This window comes from Trachypithecus francoisi, unplaced genomic scaffold, assembly GCF_009764315.1.
Source record: "Trachypithecus francoisi isolate TF-2019V2 unplaced genomic scaffold, Tfra_2.0 Lachesis_group0, whole genome shotgun sequence".
NCBI classification, from domain to species: domain Eukaryota; kingdom Metazoa; phylum Chordata; class Mammalia; order Primates; family Cercopithecidae; genus Trachypithecus; species Trachypithecus francoisi.
The window spans coordinates 194,911,207-194,930,955 of NW_022681453.1; the positions used below are offsets into that span (position 1 = coordinate 194,911,207).

A 19,749-nucleotide genomic window follows, 5' to 3' on the forward strand; every position below is an offset into this window, starting at 1 on the left:
CAGCTTCAATTTTTCCGATGGCTTCAAGCTTCTAGATTGCATGATTATCTGTGTTGCCTAATTAGAAATGATCAGATCCGGGTGTGGTGGCTCACACCAGTAATCCCAGCACTTTGGGAGGCGGAAGCAGGAGAACTGCTTGAGACCAGGAGTTCAGGACCAGCCTGGGCAACAAAGTGCAATGCCATTTCAACCAAAAATGCCATTTCAACCTAGCCAGGCATGGTGGCACACATCTGTAGTCCCAGCTGCTCAGGAAGATGAGGCAGGGGAATCACTTGAACCCCGGGAGGTGGAGGTTGCAGTGAGCCGAGATCACGCCACTGCACTCCAGCCTGGTGACAGAGTAAGACTCCGTCTCAAAAACAAAAATAAAAAAACCTGTTTTTAATTAGCTGCGCATAGTGTCATGGGCCTGTAATCCCAGCTACTTGGGAAACCCAGGGAGGAAGCTCTATCACTTGGCCCAATAGGTCGAGGTTGCAGTGACAGCTAGTATCATGCCACTGCACTCCAGCCTGGGCAAGAGTGAGGCCCTGTCTCAAAATAAATAAATAAATAAGAAATTTAGCAAGGAGCTTCAAATGACAGGACATTTCTATATACAATGGATTTCTTAATCATGGGTCCACTAACTAGCTGGACCATAGTCTTAGTTTCTTATGCCTGACCCTCTAAAATGAGGGATGAGTCCAGGTAGCTCGTTCCATGGCAGGCAGCAGTCTTTTTTTTTTTTGAGACAGGTTCTCGCTATGCTGCCCAGGCTGGTCTCATCTCAGGCTCATGCGATCCTCCTTCCTCTGCAGTGGCTGGGATTAGACACAACTGCCACCACGCCTGCTCCTGGGCAGTAGTCTTAATGCCTGATGACGGGGGGTTGGGGAAGGAAGGAAAGTATCAGGGTAAATGTTGCAGAGCTGCGTTAAGGACTTAGGCCCTGGAATCAAATGCCTGTGCTCACATCCCACTCTGCAAGACTTTGGGCAACTGAAGCAGCAGCCTGTTTCCATCGGAGTGGCTCTTGCCTATAATCCCAGCATTTTGGGAGGCTGAGGCAGGACAATCACTCGGACCCAAGAGTTCGAGACCACCCCATCTCTACAAAAAAATCCAAAAAGTAATCTGCTTCCTCGTGCGGATGTGGTTGTAAGGAGTGAGTGAGATAACATGCAGAGTGCAATGAGCAAGTCCCAGCACAGAATACTCATTTCATAAAATACGTGTTTATTATTGCCATAGGCCTACAGTCCCCGGTATTCTTAATATATCTTGCCTGAGAAGTACCACACACATGCCTATTAACCAGCTCATACATGTTTTAATCAAAGGAATTTGGCAGCTGTAGGGTTGTCTTTTCATCCATATCGTCCCTGGAATTAAGTGCCCTGCTATACCAGTGCAGATTCAGCAGCACCTGTCAAGAGTTTCAGTTCCATGTGCAGACGAAAGGCTCCCTGGCTTCGGTCCGTGGCTCTCCGCGGGTGCGGTGTCTGGACCCAGCCTATCTTCATCTCTGTTAGGCTTCGGGGTCTTTCTCCACACTGTGCCTTGTCCAATCACAAGACTTCAACGGAGCCTGCGGTCTGGCCTAGGCTCTTCTGCGTGGGATGTCTGCAGGCCAACAATCCGAGTCGGGATTCGAAGCCGCGCGCAGTGCCCGGAACGACCCCTCCACGTCGAGGCCAGTGTAGAGCCCGGAAGGAAAAGTAAACGGCCTCGGCCCCGCAAAGCCCAGGCTTAAATGTTTGCGCCAGGGCCCCTCTGGCTACCCGGTGGTGGCCCCGAACGGCCACGGAGGCCGCGGCGTAGCTCCTGGGTGAAGGCGTCTCTGAATCGCCCAGCGCGGCGGCACAGGGAGCCTGCGGGGCCAGCCGCGAGGTCCTGCAGGCGGCGGGCCGCGTCCTGGCCCCGCAGCTGGGCCTGCAGGAGAGCGAAGGCCGTGAGCTGCGCCGCACGTCGGATAGGCCGCGACTCGGACAGACGTTCCACCAGCTGCGGGCTGTGCAGCAGGGCGGCCAGCAGCCGCCGCAGAACCATCTTCTCCAAGCGCCCGGGAATCCGACCTCGCTGCCCTAGTCTTCCGCCCCGCGGCACCCGACCCGGACGTCATCTGCGCCCGACCCGGACGTCATCTGCGCCCGCGCAGCTTGATGACAGCACTGCCGCCCTCGGATTGGGTCCAATGAGATGCGCGCTTCCGCGCGTTTCCGCTTCCGCCACCGCAGACGCCACCTCGTGCCGGGAGTCGCCGCATCCTCGTCCGCTTCTCTGCGCCATGTCGGGGGGCCTCCTGAAGGCGCTGCGCAGCGACTCCTACGTGGAGCTGAGCCAGTACCGGGACCAGCACTTCCGGGTGAGGGAGGCCGGGCCGCGAGAGGGGAAGGCCCTGGGCCAGAACGCTGAGAAACGGTTTGCTCTTGTCTCATTGTGTCGCCTCCCGTTCTGCTGCAATCCCCGAACGCCAAGTGGGGCCCCGGTGCCTGCTGGGGAGGCAGGGAACGGGTGCTGGGAGGGTGCTTGGACATCACTGAAGCCACTTTCTCTGGAAGACAGGGCATTTGAGGCTCGCTTTCCTATTCCCTCGCAGCCGCTCCCTGTACCCGAGCCGGTGCCGGGAGGCTTGAGCGCTGATGGTAGTGGTGGCTCCGGTTTCCAGGTTGTACCTCGCAGATGGCTGCGTAACAAGGGGCGGGGTTCCCTTCTGTCTCCCAGAGTATGTAGAGGCGCCTTCTTGATGCAGATACGGGGCTTTTTACTTTGTTTTTTAAATCGGCGAAGCAGTGCCCTTCGGCGATTCGGGCCCCTTCTCTGGGAGGATGGTCTTACGGAAGCTGTACGCGGTGCGTGGGGGAGACAAGGAAGTCCTCACTCCGCCCTCGGGGAAGCTCGGAGTGGGGAGGTGGACCCGCCAAGCTAGGCGCTTTGAGGGTGTTTGGATGTAAAGATCGGAGAATTGCTGGATTTCAGAAGAGAGAAATTTTTAGTCCGGATTATATCACAGTATATTTTGTGGAAAAGGGGGAGGCCGCAGATATACAAAGTAGGCTTTTCAGTATCAGCAAAGGTGGGGTGGAATACGGTTGGGGGGTGGCGGGGCGGGACTCATTAACCCAGTTATTTAGTAAACATTTATTGAGTGCTGTCGCCAAAGCCTTGTGCTAAACCCTAGGGGGAGAGGGAAGACAGTTTCTGCGCTCTGCGAGCTCGTAATCCCCTGTAGTGTGGATTATCAAAGAATCTAAGATAGAAGCGAGTTAAAAGAGAGGCTGTGAGAATTCAGAAAAGGGGGGGAAAATCCCCTTGTGACTGGGAAATGAAGGAGCGCATATAGCAGAGGGTCAGTGTGGAGAACGTGTGAAATCTGTTACTAGAGTAGGGAAAAGGAAATTTTGACGCCAAATTAGGGAAGCTCTTAAATTTATTCAGTCAAGGCCGGGCACAGTGGCTCATGCCTGTAATCCCAGCACTTTGGGAGGCTGAGGCGGGTGGATCACGAGGTTAGGAGATCGAGACCAGCCTTGCCAAGATGGTGAAACCCCATCTCTACTAAAAATACAAAAATTAGCCGGGCGTGGTGGCGGCGCCTGTAGTCCCAGCTACTCGGAAGACTGAGGCAGGAGACTCGCTTGACAGGTGGAGGTTGCAGTGAGCCGAAATAGCGCCACCGCACTCCAGCCTGGGCAACAGAGCGAGATTCCTACTAAAAAAAAAAAAATTATTCGGTCAATTTATTTTACTTTTTGAGACAGAATCTCGCTCTGTTGCCTAGGCTGAAGTGCAGTGGCGCGATCACGGCTCATGCAGCCTCAGCCTCCTGAGCCCAAGTGAACCTCCCCACCTCAGCCTCCTGAGAAGCTGGGACCACAGGCTCGCGCACCACATCCCGCTAGTTTTTTGGTAGAGACAGGGTCTCCCTGTGTGGCTCAGGCCGGTCTCGAACTCTGAGACTCAAGCGATCCACCAGCCTGGGCTTCCCAAAGTGCTGGGATTACAGACGTGAACCACTGACCCCGGCCAGTCAAGTTTTTAGATGCTTAAGTGCCAGGCATGATTTGCACTTTTTTTGAGACGAGTCTGGCTCTGTCACCCAGGCTGGAGTGCAGTAACACGATCTCGGCTCACTGCAAGCTCCGCCTCTCGGGTTCACGCCATTCTCCTGGCCAGCTGGGGCTACAGGCGCCCATCACCTCGCCCGGCTAATTTTTTTGTATTTTTTTTTTTTTTTTAGTAGAGACGGGGTTTCACCGTGTTAGCCAGGATGGTCTCGATCTCTTGACCTCGTGATCCGCTCGCCTCGGCCTCCCAAGTGCTGGGATTACAGACATGAGCCGCTGTGCGCGACCCTGATGAGCCATTTTGGATCCAGGGATTTGTCAGGTGTGTTGGATGAAGCCCAGTTATATTCTTATCTCTGGCTTCATCCTGTCATCCCAGTTTGGAAGCCCATTAGGAAAGTGAGCTCTGTTTTGTTTTTAGTGATCACTACATTTTTCTCCTAAATTCAGAAAAAATATATGAGCATGTAAAGCATCAGAGTTGTTGCTTTGAACAATCTCCATGGGGTTATTAAAAGGGGACTCTCTCTGAAAATCCACTTATTTCTCACTACGGAGGATAAAAGGGCCCTTTGTCATACATCGGGTCAAGGTCCAGAGTTTAACCTTGGTTTAAAGGATGCACTGCTGAGAATATGGTGTGTGCAGGGAAAAGGCAAGCCGCTTGTGTGGCAGTCTGGCGTAGAGGTGACTTTGCTGTATGCGGTATAACTTTTGAGCCTTGTCTCTACTAAGAGTCTGGACTTTGCATAAGTGCTTCACAGAATGTGAACATCTCCCTTTTTTTGAGCAAGGGATTTGTGGTAGGCTGGGATGAGAGAATTTGATTTCCAAATCAGAATTAATGATTGTTTCTACCATACTTAGAAATACTATTTAAGCAGGGCTCTGAAGTTGCTTAACTTTTGTCTGTATTTGAAATTCTAGGGTGACAATGAAGAACAAGAAAAATTACTGAAGAAAAGCTGTACGTTATATGTTGGAAATCTTTCTTTTTACACAACCGAAGAACAAATCTATGAACTCTTCAGCAAAAGTGGTGACATAAAGAAAATCATCATGGGTCTGGATAAAATGAAGAAAACAGCATGTGGATTCTGTTTTGTGGAGTATCCTTCCTGTGGCAGGAATGTGGCTGCTGAACTGGAGTAGAGCTGAGTAGTAGCTCATAAGTCTCCCTGCACTTGCCCCTGCGTTTTCCTTCATCTCCAGTGTCACTGCTTTTATACTGTAAAGCTGACACCATTTACATTCTCTCCTGAAATCCATGCTTTATGGTTCTTTTTTTTTTTCTTTTTCTTTTTTTTTTTTGAGACGGAGTCTCGCTCTGTCGCCGGGGCTGGAGTGCAGTGGCCGGATCTCAGCTCACTGCAAGTTCCACCTCCTGGGTTCACGCCATTCTCCTGCCTCAGCCTCCCAGTAGCTGGGACTACAGGCGCCCGCCACCTCGCCCGGCTAGTTTTTTTGTATTTTTAGTAGAGACGGGGTTTCACCGTGTTAGCCAGGATGGTCTCAATCTCCTGACCTCGTGATCCCCCCGTCTCGGCCTCCCAAAGTGCTGGGATTACAGGCTTGAGCCACTGCGCCTGGCCGCTTTATGGTTCTTTAAGAAAAAGTTTTTCAAGAATGTTTGCCCTTCATGTAAAAAAAAAAAAAAATTCCAAAGAGCACAGTGAAAATATAAAAACCTTGTACTGTTCTAAACCCCCAACTCCCTTTGTCAGAGGCCGTCAGTTACCAGTTTCTTGGGCATCTTTCAAGAAGTCACCTGCGGGCGTGCAGTAGTGTACTGCATGTGCTGTTTTTAAAGTCATTCATTTATTTATTTATTGTTCCATTTCAGCACACGTAGGTCTGTTTTTAAAATAGCCGTATAGCCGGGCATGGTGGCTCATATTTGTAGTGCCAGCTACTCAGGAGGCTGAGGCCGGAGGATCAGTTGAGCCCAGTGGTCCAAGGCTACACTGAGTTGTGACTGTGCTCCTGCTGGGGTGATGGGGCAAGACCCCATGTTTAAAGAAAAAGTTTTAATAGCTATATCATATTTCATTACATAGATGTATATAAGCTGATTATATAGGTACAGACCAAAACTGTATTTACTTGTGATCATTTTCTTAGACTCTTCTAAGCATTTTACCTCCTGGATTTATCGTATGTTATTTTTACTGTTATGTTTTGGTCATTCAACTTAGTATTCTGAGAAATTTTGCAGACCCAATCTAATGTATCTTTTGAGGATTTTCCTGTGCCCTGAATTACATTTGTTTCAGATGAAATTCTTCCTTAAGTGTCTGGTGATCCCTGGATTTCTGCTCATAATTAAGGAAAAGAATGCTGGCTCACTGGACCCAGGCAGGGCATCTCTCCCAGACTGCTGGCTGGCCTTGAGGATACGTGGGCTTCCCAAATGCTAGAATGAAAAGAGAGTTTATTTTGGCCTGCTAATATCAAAGACACTAGTTCCTCCAGATGGTTTATTCAGAACACTATTATCTTATTTTTATTTGTCTGGGATTAAATGTCTTCCCCTTTAATTAAAGGGAGCTCTCTCTGATGAAGTAGGTTTGGGAACTGCTACCTTGGTGATAACCTTGAGTCTTTCCTTTAGTGAAATGCAGTGCAATTCCACATGCACTGTGACCTGCTCTTTATTAAGGTGCCCTGGTATATATGGCACCTAACTTGAATATACAGCACTTGTTTCTTGGATAAGAAGTGTACAGTGGTCCAAACCTGCACTGAATTATTTTATATTTTGCAAATCAAAATATGGAGATGATGGAACCAAAAATTATCAACAGGAATGTCCAACAAATATGATCAGTGCAGCCATGGAGTCGTGTCATGTTTGACTCTCTCTGCTTCCAAACCATGGCAAACAGGCCTGTGCAAGCTGAACTGCTGTCTCTGACCTGCATCTGATTAGATTAGCTCTTGTACTTTTTAACAACTCAGCTTCATTTACATGTCATTCGTTCCCCTATTTCTAGAAATGTTTGGAAAAATGCTGGTGTTCCTTAATACTTAAGATATTACTCACGCGCAGATGCTGAAAATGCCATGCGGTACATAAATGGAACACGTCTGGATGACCGGATCATTCGCACGGACTGGGACGCAGGCTTTAAGGAGGGCAGGCAGTACGGCCGTGGGCGATCTGGGGGCCAGGTATGTGAGAAGTGTCTCTGGGCTCAGCCCATCGCCTGGGATTCCAGTCACAATGACAGGTGTTTTGGCAATTTGTATTTACTCTTTTGTAAATAACTTTGTGTCTATAACCTTCGCTTGAAGTGGATCTGAAAACCACCCAACGGTTTGGGTGAGTTTTTTAAACCCTGAAATAGTATGTCCTGTACGTTTCTAATAAGCAACCATTCTTGAACTTCTGCTAGGGGCTAGATTCCACCTGTAGGAACATCTAGAATGAAAGCAGAATGCACTGAAATGAGTTGAAGTGCATATGTCCTGCTGAAATGTTCACATTATGGCATCTGAACAGGTTTCACTGTTTGTCTAACGTATTTGTGGGAGGCATATGTTACACCATTCTTTTCCATACTGTAACTCTGGATTCTTTCCATTAAAGGTTCGGGATGAGTATCGGCAGGACTATGACGCTGGAAGAGGCGGCTATGGAAAACTGGCCCAGAACCAGTGAGTGATGAGAGCTGTCACTGACCAGCACTCATTTAGCTTGTTGAATTGATTGAAGAACATCACTGAAAGTCTGCAAACGAGCCCATTTTTACCAAGCTTTGATCAGTGTCTTTACTGAACTAGAAGCCTCTGAAAGTTATTAAAGGACAGAATCCAAAAGAATGCCTTTAATTATTTTCTGAGAATCTTGGCCATGTGTCAGATGATCAGATTTATTTTGTTACCCGGTCAGAAATTGTGTTCTTTTTTTTTTTTGAGACGGAGTCTCGCTCTGTCCACCAGGCAGGAGTGCAGTGGCGCGATCTCGGCTCACTGCAAGCTCCGCCTCCTGGGTTCAAGCCATTCTCCTGCCTCAGCCTCCCGGGTAGCTGGGACTACAGGCGCCCGCCACCGCGCCCGGCTAATCTTTTGTATTTTTAGTAGAGACGGGGTTTCACCGTGTTAGCCAGGATGGTCTCGATCTCCTGACCTCGTGATCCGCCCGTCTCGGCCTCCCAAAGTGCTGGGATTACAGGCTTGAGCCACTGCGCCCGGCCCATATTGAGTCTTAAGGTAGGTTCATGATCTACATTGGGGCCTGGGATTTTTTTTTTTAAAGTTTACATGAGATAGCCTAATAAATGGAGGTGGGGCCAGGCATGGTGGCTCACACCTGTAATCCCAACACTTTGGGAGGCTGAGGAGGAAGGACAGCTTGAGGCCAGGAGTTTGAGACTAGACTGGGCAACATAGCAAGACCCCTTCTCCACAAAGCAAAACGAAAAATAACAAATGGAGTTGTGCTATGTTGTATTGCTTTGCACAAAATTAGGAACAGGTGTTTGACAGCTGAATTTGTTTTCCATGAATTCCAACCTCTAAAGGCAAGCTTAGAGGCCAAGGACCTTCCTATATAGTTGGTGCAAAAGCAGTCTCCACAGGACAGCACTGCTTCCATGCTTTACACATCAGGAAATGAGGCCCAAGCTTGAGTATTTACTAACACGTTTTTCAAAAGATGTGTTATACCTAAAGCTAAAAAAAGGGCAAGAGTTTGTCATAGAGGGAATATGTAAATAATTTCAGGGGTAGGGGAGATGTTGCCAGTAAGAAATGGGATAAAATATCAAGAGAGAGACAGTGAAAAAACTGCCTTGACATGAGGATCACCGAGTTTATTCTTTTCATTTTCAGTGATGTTGGGAATGGACTGGGTTTAAAAAGGGGAGCTTGAAGATGGAATGTTTAACAGTCACAGAAGGTTCCTGCAGGAGATTCCTGTTTTAGCCGTTTCTCATTTTTTTCCTCAAATTGTACTTACTGAGGCTCAAGCCTTCACAGTGAGCTCATGGTTCTACAGAGAAGGGGAGTCTAGGGAATTTCTTTGGTATTTGTAAGGCAAGGGGTGATTTCTCTCTAATAGATGTGAGTTATTGCTCATTTAAAACTGTTAAGTCTAGTATAATTTTCCCTGATAGGAAAAATGAATTTTTTTCACTTAGCAACAAAGTACCTTCTAACTTCCAACAGTCCTTGAAAGTTGGGGCTGAAGTACCTTAGTGCGAATGTCTTTCATGTTAAACTAAGTGTAGAAATCTGAATTTTTAAAAGAGCTATATAACTAGTTGTAAGTGCTTAGGAAGAAATTTTGCAAACATTTAATGAGGATACACTGTTCATTTTTAAAATTCCTTCACACTGTAATTTAATGTATTTGATATTCTTTTGTAGTAAAACATAACTCAGATTTCTACAGGAGACAGTGGTTTTATTTGGAGTGTCTTCTGTAATAGGTTTCGGTAAAGCTGGATGAACGTATTGCCTGTTTCCTGCCCTATAAAGAGGGCTGTGTTCTGGAACTCCTGTGCTCTGGATACACATGAATGAGTTCTAGGGGGATTCTAGGAATAATGTGGAAAATCTGCATGTCCATTTTGATTGACAGCTGGAAATAACTATGGCTGCATGTGAAGAGAACACAGATGTTCTTGTGAAAGTGATAAAATAGGCACCAAGCAACCTCTGGTGATGGAAAAATAGGTTAGTTTTCCAGAAAACATGCGCTGGATGATTGCAGGGGAAGGGAAAGTGGGGGTGAATTAAGAGGATCTTGTGTTTCTTGGGCTTGAGAACACTAAATGTGAGTCTCTCTACTGCATTCTTTCCTGTTTCTCATGGAGAACATCTGACTTGTTTCTCACTTTCACCAGAGAAAGTGAAAATTCAATTGCACACTCACATGAATCACTATTAATACATGGGAGTGAAGTATGAGAATTAAACATGCAATTTCTCAGTCAAGCTAAGATGCAAATACAGAACATCTCCATTGTAGAAACTTCGGGTGATGGTGCTGCTGCTCGGAGGGTAAGCTGGTTAGGGCCTGCACTGCTCACTGTTCTTAGATGACTTCTGTCATGACTGGAATGTCACAAGAAAAAAATACTTCTCACCAAACAGTACATGTTACTCAACACAAGAGAACACAAGTTTATAAAGGCATTTTGTTTATTTTTCAAAAAAATACTTTGCTAGAAGGGTTGAGTACTGTAATTTTACATGATCATAATCTCTAAATAAATTCTTTTTCTGACCCAACAGGTACCAGTTAAGTGAACAGCTTGTCTAGGTCTGCTTTTGTAACACCCAAATACAATTAGCACTTATCTGATGGTATTCCCCGGGCCGTCTTAATTATCTATAGGCCAGGCCTAGCACATAACAAAGTATATGCTTTATAACTGCTGATTAATTCAGTTTCTTAACTAGGCAGAGCAGGTAATCAGTATATCAAATTCATACTACTAATACACTGTCTTGCCTGAAGAGTCTGACCTGCCCAAAACCCCCAGTTACGTCTAGCCCAGGGAAGCAGTAAACTGCAATGCAGAGAAAAGGGGCAGCTAAGATGAGGCTAGTGCTGGCTGAGTCCCAGTTAGGTCTGTTACTGTTCTGTTCCAGCTATAAATCCAGAATGACTGTGTTACTCAGATTCAGTGCTATGTAGAAAATAGAATGCAAAGCCAAAAACAATTTGGGGATGATTGGCAGCACCTTCTTTTCCCTTTCTTAAGAGGCTACCTGAAAGTTGATTAGGATTGAGAGAACGTAACCAAAAGCTGAATCAAATCTATATTCATTGCTATAGATTCAATAAAAGGAAAGACCACTGTAAAGAAGCAACTACAACCTGATAAGTTTGCTGAGGAGAGGACTGGGCCGCTTGTTGAAGGCTCATCAAAAGTAACACTTAACTTAGCACAAGGCCTGCACTCAACCTCAAAAGCATAAGGTCTAGGCCGGGCATGGTGGCTTATGCCTGTAATCCCAGCACTTTGTGAGGCAGAGGCTGGTGGATCACCTGAGGTCAGGAGTTCGAGACCAGCCTGACCAACATGGCGAAACTCCAGCTCTGCTAAAAATACAAAAATTAGCCGGGTCGCTAATAAAACTACAGAAATTACAGGACACCTGTAGTCCCAGCTATTGGGGAGGCTGAGGCAGGAGAATCGCTTGAGCCTCAGAGGCAGAGGTTGCAGTGAGCCGAGATTGCGTCACTGCACTCCAGCCTGGGCAACAGAGCACGACTCCATCTCAAAAATTTTTAAAAAAGCATAAGGTCTGCCTACCTCATGGGCACCCAAACAAACAGTTCAGTGCCAAACTAGTACCACTAAAGCCATGCCTGCCTCTTTTCACCAACAGTCCAGAGTATATTTCAAAAATGTCTTTATTAACCAAGGAAGCAATTACTGCAAACATCAGGACAAAGGACATTCTAATCTAGGACTTGAGTTATAGAGGTTTACACCTAATCACAGGAAGAGAGGGAAAGCAACTATGTGTGCTGAAACCAAGTTTCATCGATGACAAATATTTTTAAATGACTTTTAAAATACTCAACATTGGCCAGGCGCAGTGGCTCATGCCTGTAATCCCAGCACTTTGGGAGGCCCAGGTGGCAGATCACTTGAGGTCAGGAATTCAAGACCAGCCTGACCAACATGGCGAAACCCTGTCTCTACTAAAAATATAAAAATTGGTAGGGTGTGGTGGCACGCGCCTGTAATCCCAGCTACTTGGGAGGCTGAGGCAGGAGAATCGCTTGAACCTGGGAGGTGGAGGTTGCAGTGAGCCGAGATCGTGCCATTGTACTCCAGCCTGAGGGACAGTGAGACCCTGACTCAAACACAAACAACGTTTAGTCTAAGCCACGCCGGGCAGCACGCCGCAAGGTGCCCTATGAAGCATCAGACTGGAAGTGAAGGAGTCACTGGGCTTGGGCAGCTCACACTCTGAGCACTGATTTTCTCATAGGAACAATTCTGTCTCTTCTGCATGCCAGGTTCTATCAATGAGGAACTGAAATACTTCCTCACTCTGAAGTACAAGACATTTTGAATTGACAGCCCAGTGACTGGCTGGCTGGCTACTTTGGTATACTGCACCCCCACCAAAAAAAAAAAAAAAAAAATTAGAGGCAAATGTCTGGTATATGTTTTGAAAAATCTCATGTTTGCATAATTATGTTTGAAAAACTCATGAAGAGCTCTTCCTTACCCTAAACTGTCATTTTTCCTAACGCTGACAGAACCACACCTATAGCAGCATAAAGTGCCTCTACTCAGTCTTTTTAACGACTTGAAACACAGTAAGAAACACTGACCTGGTTTGACATTAAGGATTTTGAGTCTGGAGGACTCAGGAGAGGAAAGTGCTGGGGCTGCTTCCCAGTGTCGCCACTGGTGTCTGGGAGCCCTGCATGTAAACATGGCCGGACTCAGTCCTCACCTGCTGGCAGTCAGCCTTCTCTCCGCCATATCTTAGGGCCAAGTGAAACTCAACATTTTAGCTTTTTCAACACTCCAAACCTACTCAGGCATACATTCGAGAATCTTCTGCCATTTATTTGGTGTTTTTCTATTCAAACTTCTGAGTTTGAAAAAACAACACTGGTTGTTATTCCTCCCGATTCTGAAAGGATCATTGGGTAGGTTTAACATACATCTTTCCAATATGTCATGAAAGGCTGGATTAAAGATGTAAGATGCGTGACATTAATCCTAACGCAGCTAAGTGTAGGGACAAGAGCCTCTTGGGCCTTTCTTCAGAAGAGGAGGTTCAATGGAAGGAGAAAAACAACCGTGCTAGTGTCATCAACACTGGCCACGCAGAAGCCTCATGTGCCCTGCATGCTACTGAGGTCACTAAAGGGACCGGAGAAAGAACCTGACACGGTTGCTGTGCTCCCATGGGGCTAAGTTGTCTCTATTACCCTCCCTCTTCTCTCCAGTCACCTGCAAAACATCTAAAGTCAGTCGGCCTTCAGTTTTGAATGTTTAAATTTCAGATACCCTTGAAATAGAAATGCATTTGGTAAACCTTAACTTCTTCCAACTGGGAGGCAACACAGGGAAATGACAACTTAAAAATTACTGTGAGAACAGCTGCATTCTCATTTGACCACTATGATGGATGTTAAGATTTTTTTTAACAGGTCGAAAGCAGAAAAATTCAGGGAATTAAATATCCCAGCAAAAGCCTTTATGAGATGTATGCCATGTATTATAATTCTTGAAACCACGAGTGAAATCTGTCATTGTTACTGGCCTCCAAGGTTGCTGTCTTTTTCTCACACCTTACTCTTCCCAAAGCAGCCACTGTGCTTACAAGTGTGCCTCCAGAACCAGAAGACACCAGTCAGTTTAAAACCACTTTCCTCTCACCCTTCTAAAGGAATGGACCGCACTCTCTAAGACTCACTTGGAGAGGGAAGTTGGTGAAAGGTGCCGCTGGTAAAGTAAAACAGGACTGGATTTGTCAAAACCACCCCCAGCTACCCTTAATGCCCCAGGGAACACTTAACTATTCTCAGCATATGTTGTATCAAAAACATCTTGCATTTTTAGGTTCTGGGAGTAAATCTGAAACCTGTATTCAGTTCACATCTAACTAAGTTTCAAAAGCTGCACCAAATCTACTAAGCTTTTTTTTTTAATACTCTTCACTGCATGCTCTGTCTATATGCATGCGTTTGAATAATAAATATTAAATATGGGGGACGCACAGAACCATAAAATTAAAAATGAAACCAAACTGAACATTAAACAATAGTACATGGTAGCTGGAGAAATGAATAAGGGCAAAAAATAAATTTGAGGTAACAATAGTGGCCCAACACCACTGATCTGAAATATCTGTAAAAATTCAACTAAGTGTTTGGAGATTCAAGTAACAAACCACCTGCTCCAACTTGGTCAGACTTCCCGGGTCCCTGCGGAGTTTCAGTCCATGAGCCGGCACTCACACAGCTCCTTGTAAATCCTCTTCCGCACTCGGGGCATGTCTTCTTGTGAGAACTGGAAAGGCTGCTCTAAGGCGAGGCACTTGCAGTACTGCAAAGGTCCAGAAACACTTCAGTGGCACTTGGAGTTGTGTACCAGCCCGTTCTATTTTATTAAATGCAGACCTAATAGTGTCTAAGGCAGAAGTCCCCAACCTTTTTGGCACCAGGGACTGGTTTCGTGTAAGGCAATTTTCCCACAGACTTGGGGGAGAGGGGGTTGGTTTCAGGATGAATTATCAGGCATTAGTTAGATTCTCATAAGGGGCGAACAACCTAGATCCCTCACGTCTGCAGTTCACAATGGCTCACGCTCCTATGAGCACCTACTGTGGACGGTATCTGTCCGTGGCCCAGGGGTTGGGGACCCCGATCTAAGGCAGCATTTTCATGTCTGTTTAAACTGTTGTAAAAACACACTGTTTTAAGCATTTACCCAAATTATAGTCAACTGACCAAGCTACTGTATGGCTTGGGATCTCCTCTCCCTCCTGACCCAGTATTGTGAAAAGCAGCAACTGATGAAAAGGCCTAAATTCCTCCCAAAGTGCAACCTGCTGTGAGTGCAGCTAGACCTACTGTGGCCCTTAAGTGGGAACTAGAATTTGTTTACAAAACCCCAAACATGCATGAGGTACACAAATGAACCTGTTTTCCAAGATCTTTGCAAATCTGTAAATCCATGCACATATTCTGTAATTTCCTTCACAAATATAATGTATAACTGAATTTTTTCCATAGCGCTTTTTGACCTCTTAGGAGATGACGGCAGTTTTTCAATGTGGCCCTTATTTAAAATCTAATCGCTCTGTGTCAGACCTGCAGATTGCTTGCCAATGTTTTTTTTTTTTTAATTCTGCAAATGCCAAAGGTTATGATACGGACAAATTCAAGTCAATCTCCAATGTGGCTTACTAATAACCTCCAATGAGACATAGATGATACCCACAGTTCACTCTTGATCCCTGGAAGGTGGTTCTTCCTAATGATAACATCTGAGAATGCAGAAACTACTGCTCCTCAGCAACAAAGGGGAGGGAAGTACTCTGTGGCTTGTACCTAGCATCATATACACACACAGGAACGGCCCTCTCTCCCCTCGCAACCCCACAAACTCAATTCACACAGTGTAAACTCTGAAGAGCAGTCTTTCTTTACCTGGAGCACAAAGACTCCACAGTCACTGTCATTTTTCTGTTGTGGAATACACTGAGGGGAAAAACAAGACAGTCATTAAAAGAAGATCAATTACTCCTCTTTAGATAAGAAAAACTCCTTTATGGAAAAATGTGCAAAGGATAGGAAACTTTTCTCTCTCCAGGACAGCTGGTATATCCTCTGATATCTCAAGCATCTAATTTTATGGAGGCACCTGGCCACATAAAAAGAGCTATCAGGTGACAACCACAACTTACAGAACAATGTTTTACCTAAATATGAGAAATGGGAAATCAAATGTAAAAACCTATTTTAAAAACATGCATTTGGATACTGGGTTCTGCTATCAATTCACTGATAATGGAGTCAAAATGGAATTGTGGCTGGGAACACAGGCCCGGCCCCTGGACGCCAGCATGGTGAGAACGCCACTGAGCAGTCTTCGCTTTCGATCTCACATCACACGGCCCTGTCCTATTCTTTGACAGAAATTGTGAAGGTAAACAGTATGGTTTTTGTGATGGGTTTTTGAGACAGGGTCTCACTGTGTTGCCCAGGCTGGAGTGCAGTGGCACAGTCTCAGTCTCTTGAGTTCAAGCAATCCTCCCACCTCAGCTTCCCAAGTAGCTGGGACTACGCCTGGTTAGTTTTATTATTTGTAGAGATGAGGTCTCACCATGTTGCCCAGGCTGGGCTTGAACTCCTAGACTTAAGCAATCCGCCCACCTTTGCCTCCCAAAAGTGCTGGGAACACAGACATGAGCCACTGTGCCAGGCCAACAGTATGTTTTTAAAAGAACTGGTTACTGTATTCTGCCCAAAGCGGGGATACACAAGATCCTAACTAAATTTAGAATACCTGGATTTTTTAGTTGGGTCATTTCAGGAAATTTACTAGTTCTGGTTTGAACTGGTATACTAGGTTATTCAAAATACAAAACTTAAGCTTAATTTTAAAATTTAGCATTTGGTTCGGTTCAAGGATGAACTAATAAATCTTGTCTCTTTGGGTTTGGGTTAAAGGTTTGTTTCAAGATCCTGCCTATAACATTGTGTCAATGATCCAGACAGACCTGCATTCAAGGACCTGACTCTATAGCAATAGTTTTGATGTCCTTTGGGGAAAATCACACCTGGGCTTCAGTTTTCTCATTTACAAAATAAAGATGATGCTTACCCCTAGATGTCCTGCCTACCACAGGTTATAAGGATCAAATGAGATCTAATACACAAAAACACTGGAAACAATACAGCCCACCATCAATGGAAGACACCGGTATTTACGACAGGAAAGAGCGGCTGTGCCTGGGCACTCTGCCTCACAGTTGGAATGTCATGGGCCAACCATGGTGCTGCATCCAGACGGTGGTGGGACTGAAGTGCCTGGGCTATCTTCCCCACATGCCTGGCAAGTAGCCCAGTGCACCTTCTCCCCCTCAGTGGATCCAAATAGTCATTTCAGCATTCTTCTGGGTCTACATGGGTCATCTGGAAATAAGAGCCATGATGCAAGAGGCAAGTGCCACACAAAAAAGTTTTTTTTTTTTTTTTCCCCCGGAAGAGCAAGCACATCATTAGCAACTGCCTCAGGGAGGAAGTGACTGAAGTGATTTGCTCCTGGAAGCACTGGGCAACTGAGCAGCGAAGATGAATACTAAACTGAAGTTTGTTCTCCGCTGCCTCCCTGGAGCCTCCAGGCTCTCCTTGGTATCTCTGTCACCAGTCTTCAAATACTCTTAAAGGCACCCACCCTTACATAATTCCATCCCCTGGACATGCCTGGGTTTCACTGTTATCCCATACTTACCTTCGTAACAGCAGTCTGCCAACCCTGAAGAAATTCAGGTCTATTTTTTTCTCTGGCTTCAGTCAGCAAATACTTTCTTATATTCTGGTTAAAAAGAAACCACAACACAGATGCTGTGTTCCATCAGTTGGTGAAAAATGGAACATGCCCATAGCAGACAGAAGGAAAGGAGGAGGCTGTGGCCCCATAACTGGGCAGAGTATGCATTAAGAAGCTGGAACAAATTTTTTTTTTTAAGAGAGAGGATCTTGCTCCGTCACCCAGGCTGGAGTGCAATGGCATGATCAGAGCTCACTGCAGACTTGAACTCCTAGGCTCCAGAGATCCTCCTACCTCAGCCTTCCAAGTAGCTGGGACTACAGGTGTACACCACTGCTCCTGGCTAAAGCTGGAACTTTATTTCAGACTCTTCATTTCATATTGTTAAGGGGGAGTCAGACCTCCTGTATTCAAGTTTGCACCCAGACTGTGGATGCTGGCTTTGTCTAATCAAAACATTTTATGGGATGGTTACAGCCAGCCCTTCCCAACAGTAAGTCAGCTTGCTGCATTTGAAACTTACATACTGGCAAGTCCAAAAGAAAGTCTTGATCACTGCCAGTGCTCCACAGAGGAAAGGAACCCATGGCAGACATCATTAACAACTAAAACGAAATGAAAAGCATTCCAGCCTTAGATATTCTGATACACTCCTTATTTTTGAGGGCTGCAGAAAAGGTTAACATTCAGTTTCTGGAAAGCTATACTAAAATTCATTCTGAATACTGAATATGGTCAAGTCCACTGTTGAAATACCTACCAAGACGCAGCCTGCTGGAGTTTCAAAATGTCCCCAGTGCCCTCAACCTCTGCGCCTCTCTCCACATCAAGAGTAAAGTCAGAGGTCATGTGAATAACGACCCCCACCCACCCCCTAACAAAAGTGGACCGTGGCCAGACGCGGTGGCTCACATCTATAATCCCAGCACTTTGGGAGGCTGAGGCGGGTGGATCACATGACGTGAGGTCAGGAGTTCAAGACCAGCCTGGCCAACAAGGCGAAACTCCGTTTCTACTAAAAATACAAAAAGTAGCCAGGCATGGTGGTGCACACCTGTAATCCCAGCTACTCCGGAGGCTGCAACACAAGAATCGCTTGAACCCAGGAGGCAGAGGTTGCCATGAGCCAAGACTGGGCCACTGCACTCCAGCCGGGGGCACAGAGTGAGACTCTGACTCAAAAAAAAAACAAAAAACAAAAGGTGGACTGGAAGCCACCTCTTCAAAAGAAAACACAGGATAAAAGCAAATACTTAATATTTAACCAAGTCTGACCACATGTTGCTCTTCTCCCTCTAAACAAGTAACTTCAGGTTCTCAGAATAAGCAGTACATGTAAATTCTTTTTTTTTTTTTTTTTTTTTTTTTTGAGACGGAGTCTTGCTGTGTCCCCCAGGCTGGAGTGCAGTGGTGCGATCTCAGCTCCCTGCAACCTCCATCTCCCAGGTTCAAGCGATTCTCCTGCCTCAGCCTCCAGAGTAGCTGGGACTACAGGCGCCCGCCACCATGCCCGGCTAATTTTTGTGTTTTTAATAGAGACAGGGTTTCACCATGTTAGCCAGGATGGTCTCTATCTCTTGACCTTGTGATCTGCCCGCCTTGGCCTCCCAAAATGCTGGGATTACAGGCGTGAGCCACCCTGCCCGGCCAGTATATGTAAATTCTTAAGTAAAATACAGGCAAAAAAAATTTGTCCTTAAAAATGGTCACCTACACTCAAAATGTACTGAGCATCTATAATGGTTCAAGTGCCAGGGACACTAGTGAATAAAGCTCTTGTAGTCGCTGCTGCCATGGAATCTACACATTTATGTAGTGACTGTTTCAAACACTTTTCGCCAGTTCTTTGGAAATATCGGCCCCTAACTGAGTTAAGCACCACTTCTACAACCCCTACATCCTCTTAAAACAAAAAACAGCTTGACCCCACCTGCCCAGATGACTTGGCTCCAAATTACTTCTAGTTATCACCTAAAAGGAGTCTGTTCTTAGCGTCTTTTTGCAAATATGCAAAATTATTAGGCCAATTGTAATTTTGCTGAAAAGGTAGGAACTCTGCAGGAGGGCTTGGGCACAAATTCAGAAGATGAATTTTTATTACTGTGCAGAACCAGGCCCTAATGATTCAGAATCGAGTTGAACCCAACTGCGTGTTTTACAAACAAAATCCTGTTTAACCATCATTCACTCCATGAAGGCGAACATCTGTCTGGCCCTACCTGACTCCTAGCATCAGTACCTGGCACAAAGCAAGAGGCACAGTAAATAGTTCCTACAGGAAACAATTTTCCCAACACCTCTGCTCTCCTCTGCCTGTCAGAATCTGATTCTTAAAGGCACTGATACGGCTGCACTTTTGGTTATATCTTTGCAGGTCTGTCTAGGAAAGAGACAATATAGACAGGCTCTGGCCGGTACAGGAATATGATGGCTGAGAGAAAGGCAAGGAATTAGGGGAAGGTAACTGGAAAAGATGCTCACACCTGGTATTGTGAGAACTCTGGGCCCAGGAGGCTTCTCCCTTTGGGGGTATTTTTTTCCTGGATTTCTTGGAAATGAAAATGTGAATTTTGAAAACTTGATTTTCCTCATAGTTTGCATTAAACTTAATTTTAAAATTAAATGTTAATTAAACAAATAATACAAGAAAATATTCTCCTTGTAAAAAAAAAAAAAATCCCAAAATAAGGCCAAAATATTCTCCTTAT

At 45.7% G+C, this 19,749-nt stretch overlaps 3 protein-coding genes across 18 annotated transcripts in view; 1 reads left to right on the top strand and 2 right to left on the bottom strand.

Moving 5' to 3' along the window:
* Positions 1 to 1,204: 1,204 nt before the first annotated feature.
* On the bottom strand, positions 1,205 to 2,132 carry NCBP2AS2 (NCBP2 antisense 2 (head to head)). The gene has a single exon (XM_033213182.1). The coding sequence runs from the start codon at positions 2,035 to 2,037 to the stop codon at positions 1,738 to 1,740; it is 300 nt and encodes a 99-aa protein (XP_033069073.1). The 5' UTR covers positions 2,038 to 2,132; the 3' UTR covers positions 1,205 to 1,737.
* A 52-nt stretch (positions 2,133 to 2,184) lies between these two features.
* The window catches only part of NCBP2 (nuclear cap binding protein subunit 2), a 52,570-nt gene continuing 35,005 nt past the window's right edge, over positions 2,185 to 19,749 (top strand). For 2 of the 14 annotated variants that reach the window (XM_033213167.1, XM_033213172.1), the window contains exons 1-4: positions 2,188 to 2,353; positions 4,983 to 5,164; positions 7,088 to 7,226; positions 7,645 to 7,712. In XM_033213167.1, the coding sequence (XP_033069058.1) occupies positions 2,276 to 2,353; positions 4,983 to 5,164; positions 7,088 to 7,226; positions 7,645 to 7,712 (467 nt within the window). In that variant the 5' untranslated portion in view covers positions 2,188 to 2,275. Of the gene's footprint in view, positions 2,410 to 4,247; positions 4,378 to 4,982; positions 5,204 to 7,087; positions 7,229 to 7,644; positions 7,887 to 8,888; positions 9,514 to 9,904; positions 15,756 to 16,218; positions 17,010 to 19,749 lie in introns of those variants that run through there. The other 12 variants (XM_033213171.1, XM_033213168.1, XM_033213169.1 and 9 more) reach the window with 12 other exon arrangements.
* The window catches only part of SENP5 (SUMO specific peptidase 5), a 91,086-nt gene continuing 79,587 nt past the window's right edge, over positions 8,251 to 19,749 (bottom strand). Inside the window, exons 8-11 of one of the 3 annotated variants that reach the window (XM_033213159.1) lie at positions 17,003 to 17,086; positions 15,196 to 15,246; positions 13,938 to 14,089; positions 8,251 to 10,115 (exon numbers count right to left, since the gene is read on the bottom strand). In XM_033213159.1, coding sequence (XP_033069050.1) covers positions 13,979 to 14,089; positions 15,196 to 15,246; positions 17,003 to 17,086 — 246 coding nt within the window. In that variant the 3' untranslated portion in view covers positions 8,251 to 10,115; positions 13,938 to 13,978. Of the gene's footprint in view, positions 10,116 to 10,184; positions 14,090 to 15,195; positions 15,247 to 17,002; positions 17,087 to 19,749 lie in introns of those variants that run through there. The other 2 variants (XM_033213158.1, XM_033213160.1) reach the window with 2 other exon arrangements.

Coding starts and splice junctions, on each gene's coding strand:
- NCBP2AS2 (XM_033213182.1), bottom strand. CDS start 2,037: ATGGTTCTGCGGCGGCTGCTGGCCGCCCTGCTGCACAGCCCGCAGCTG.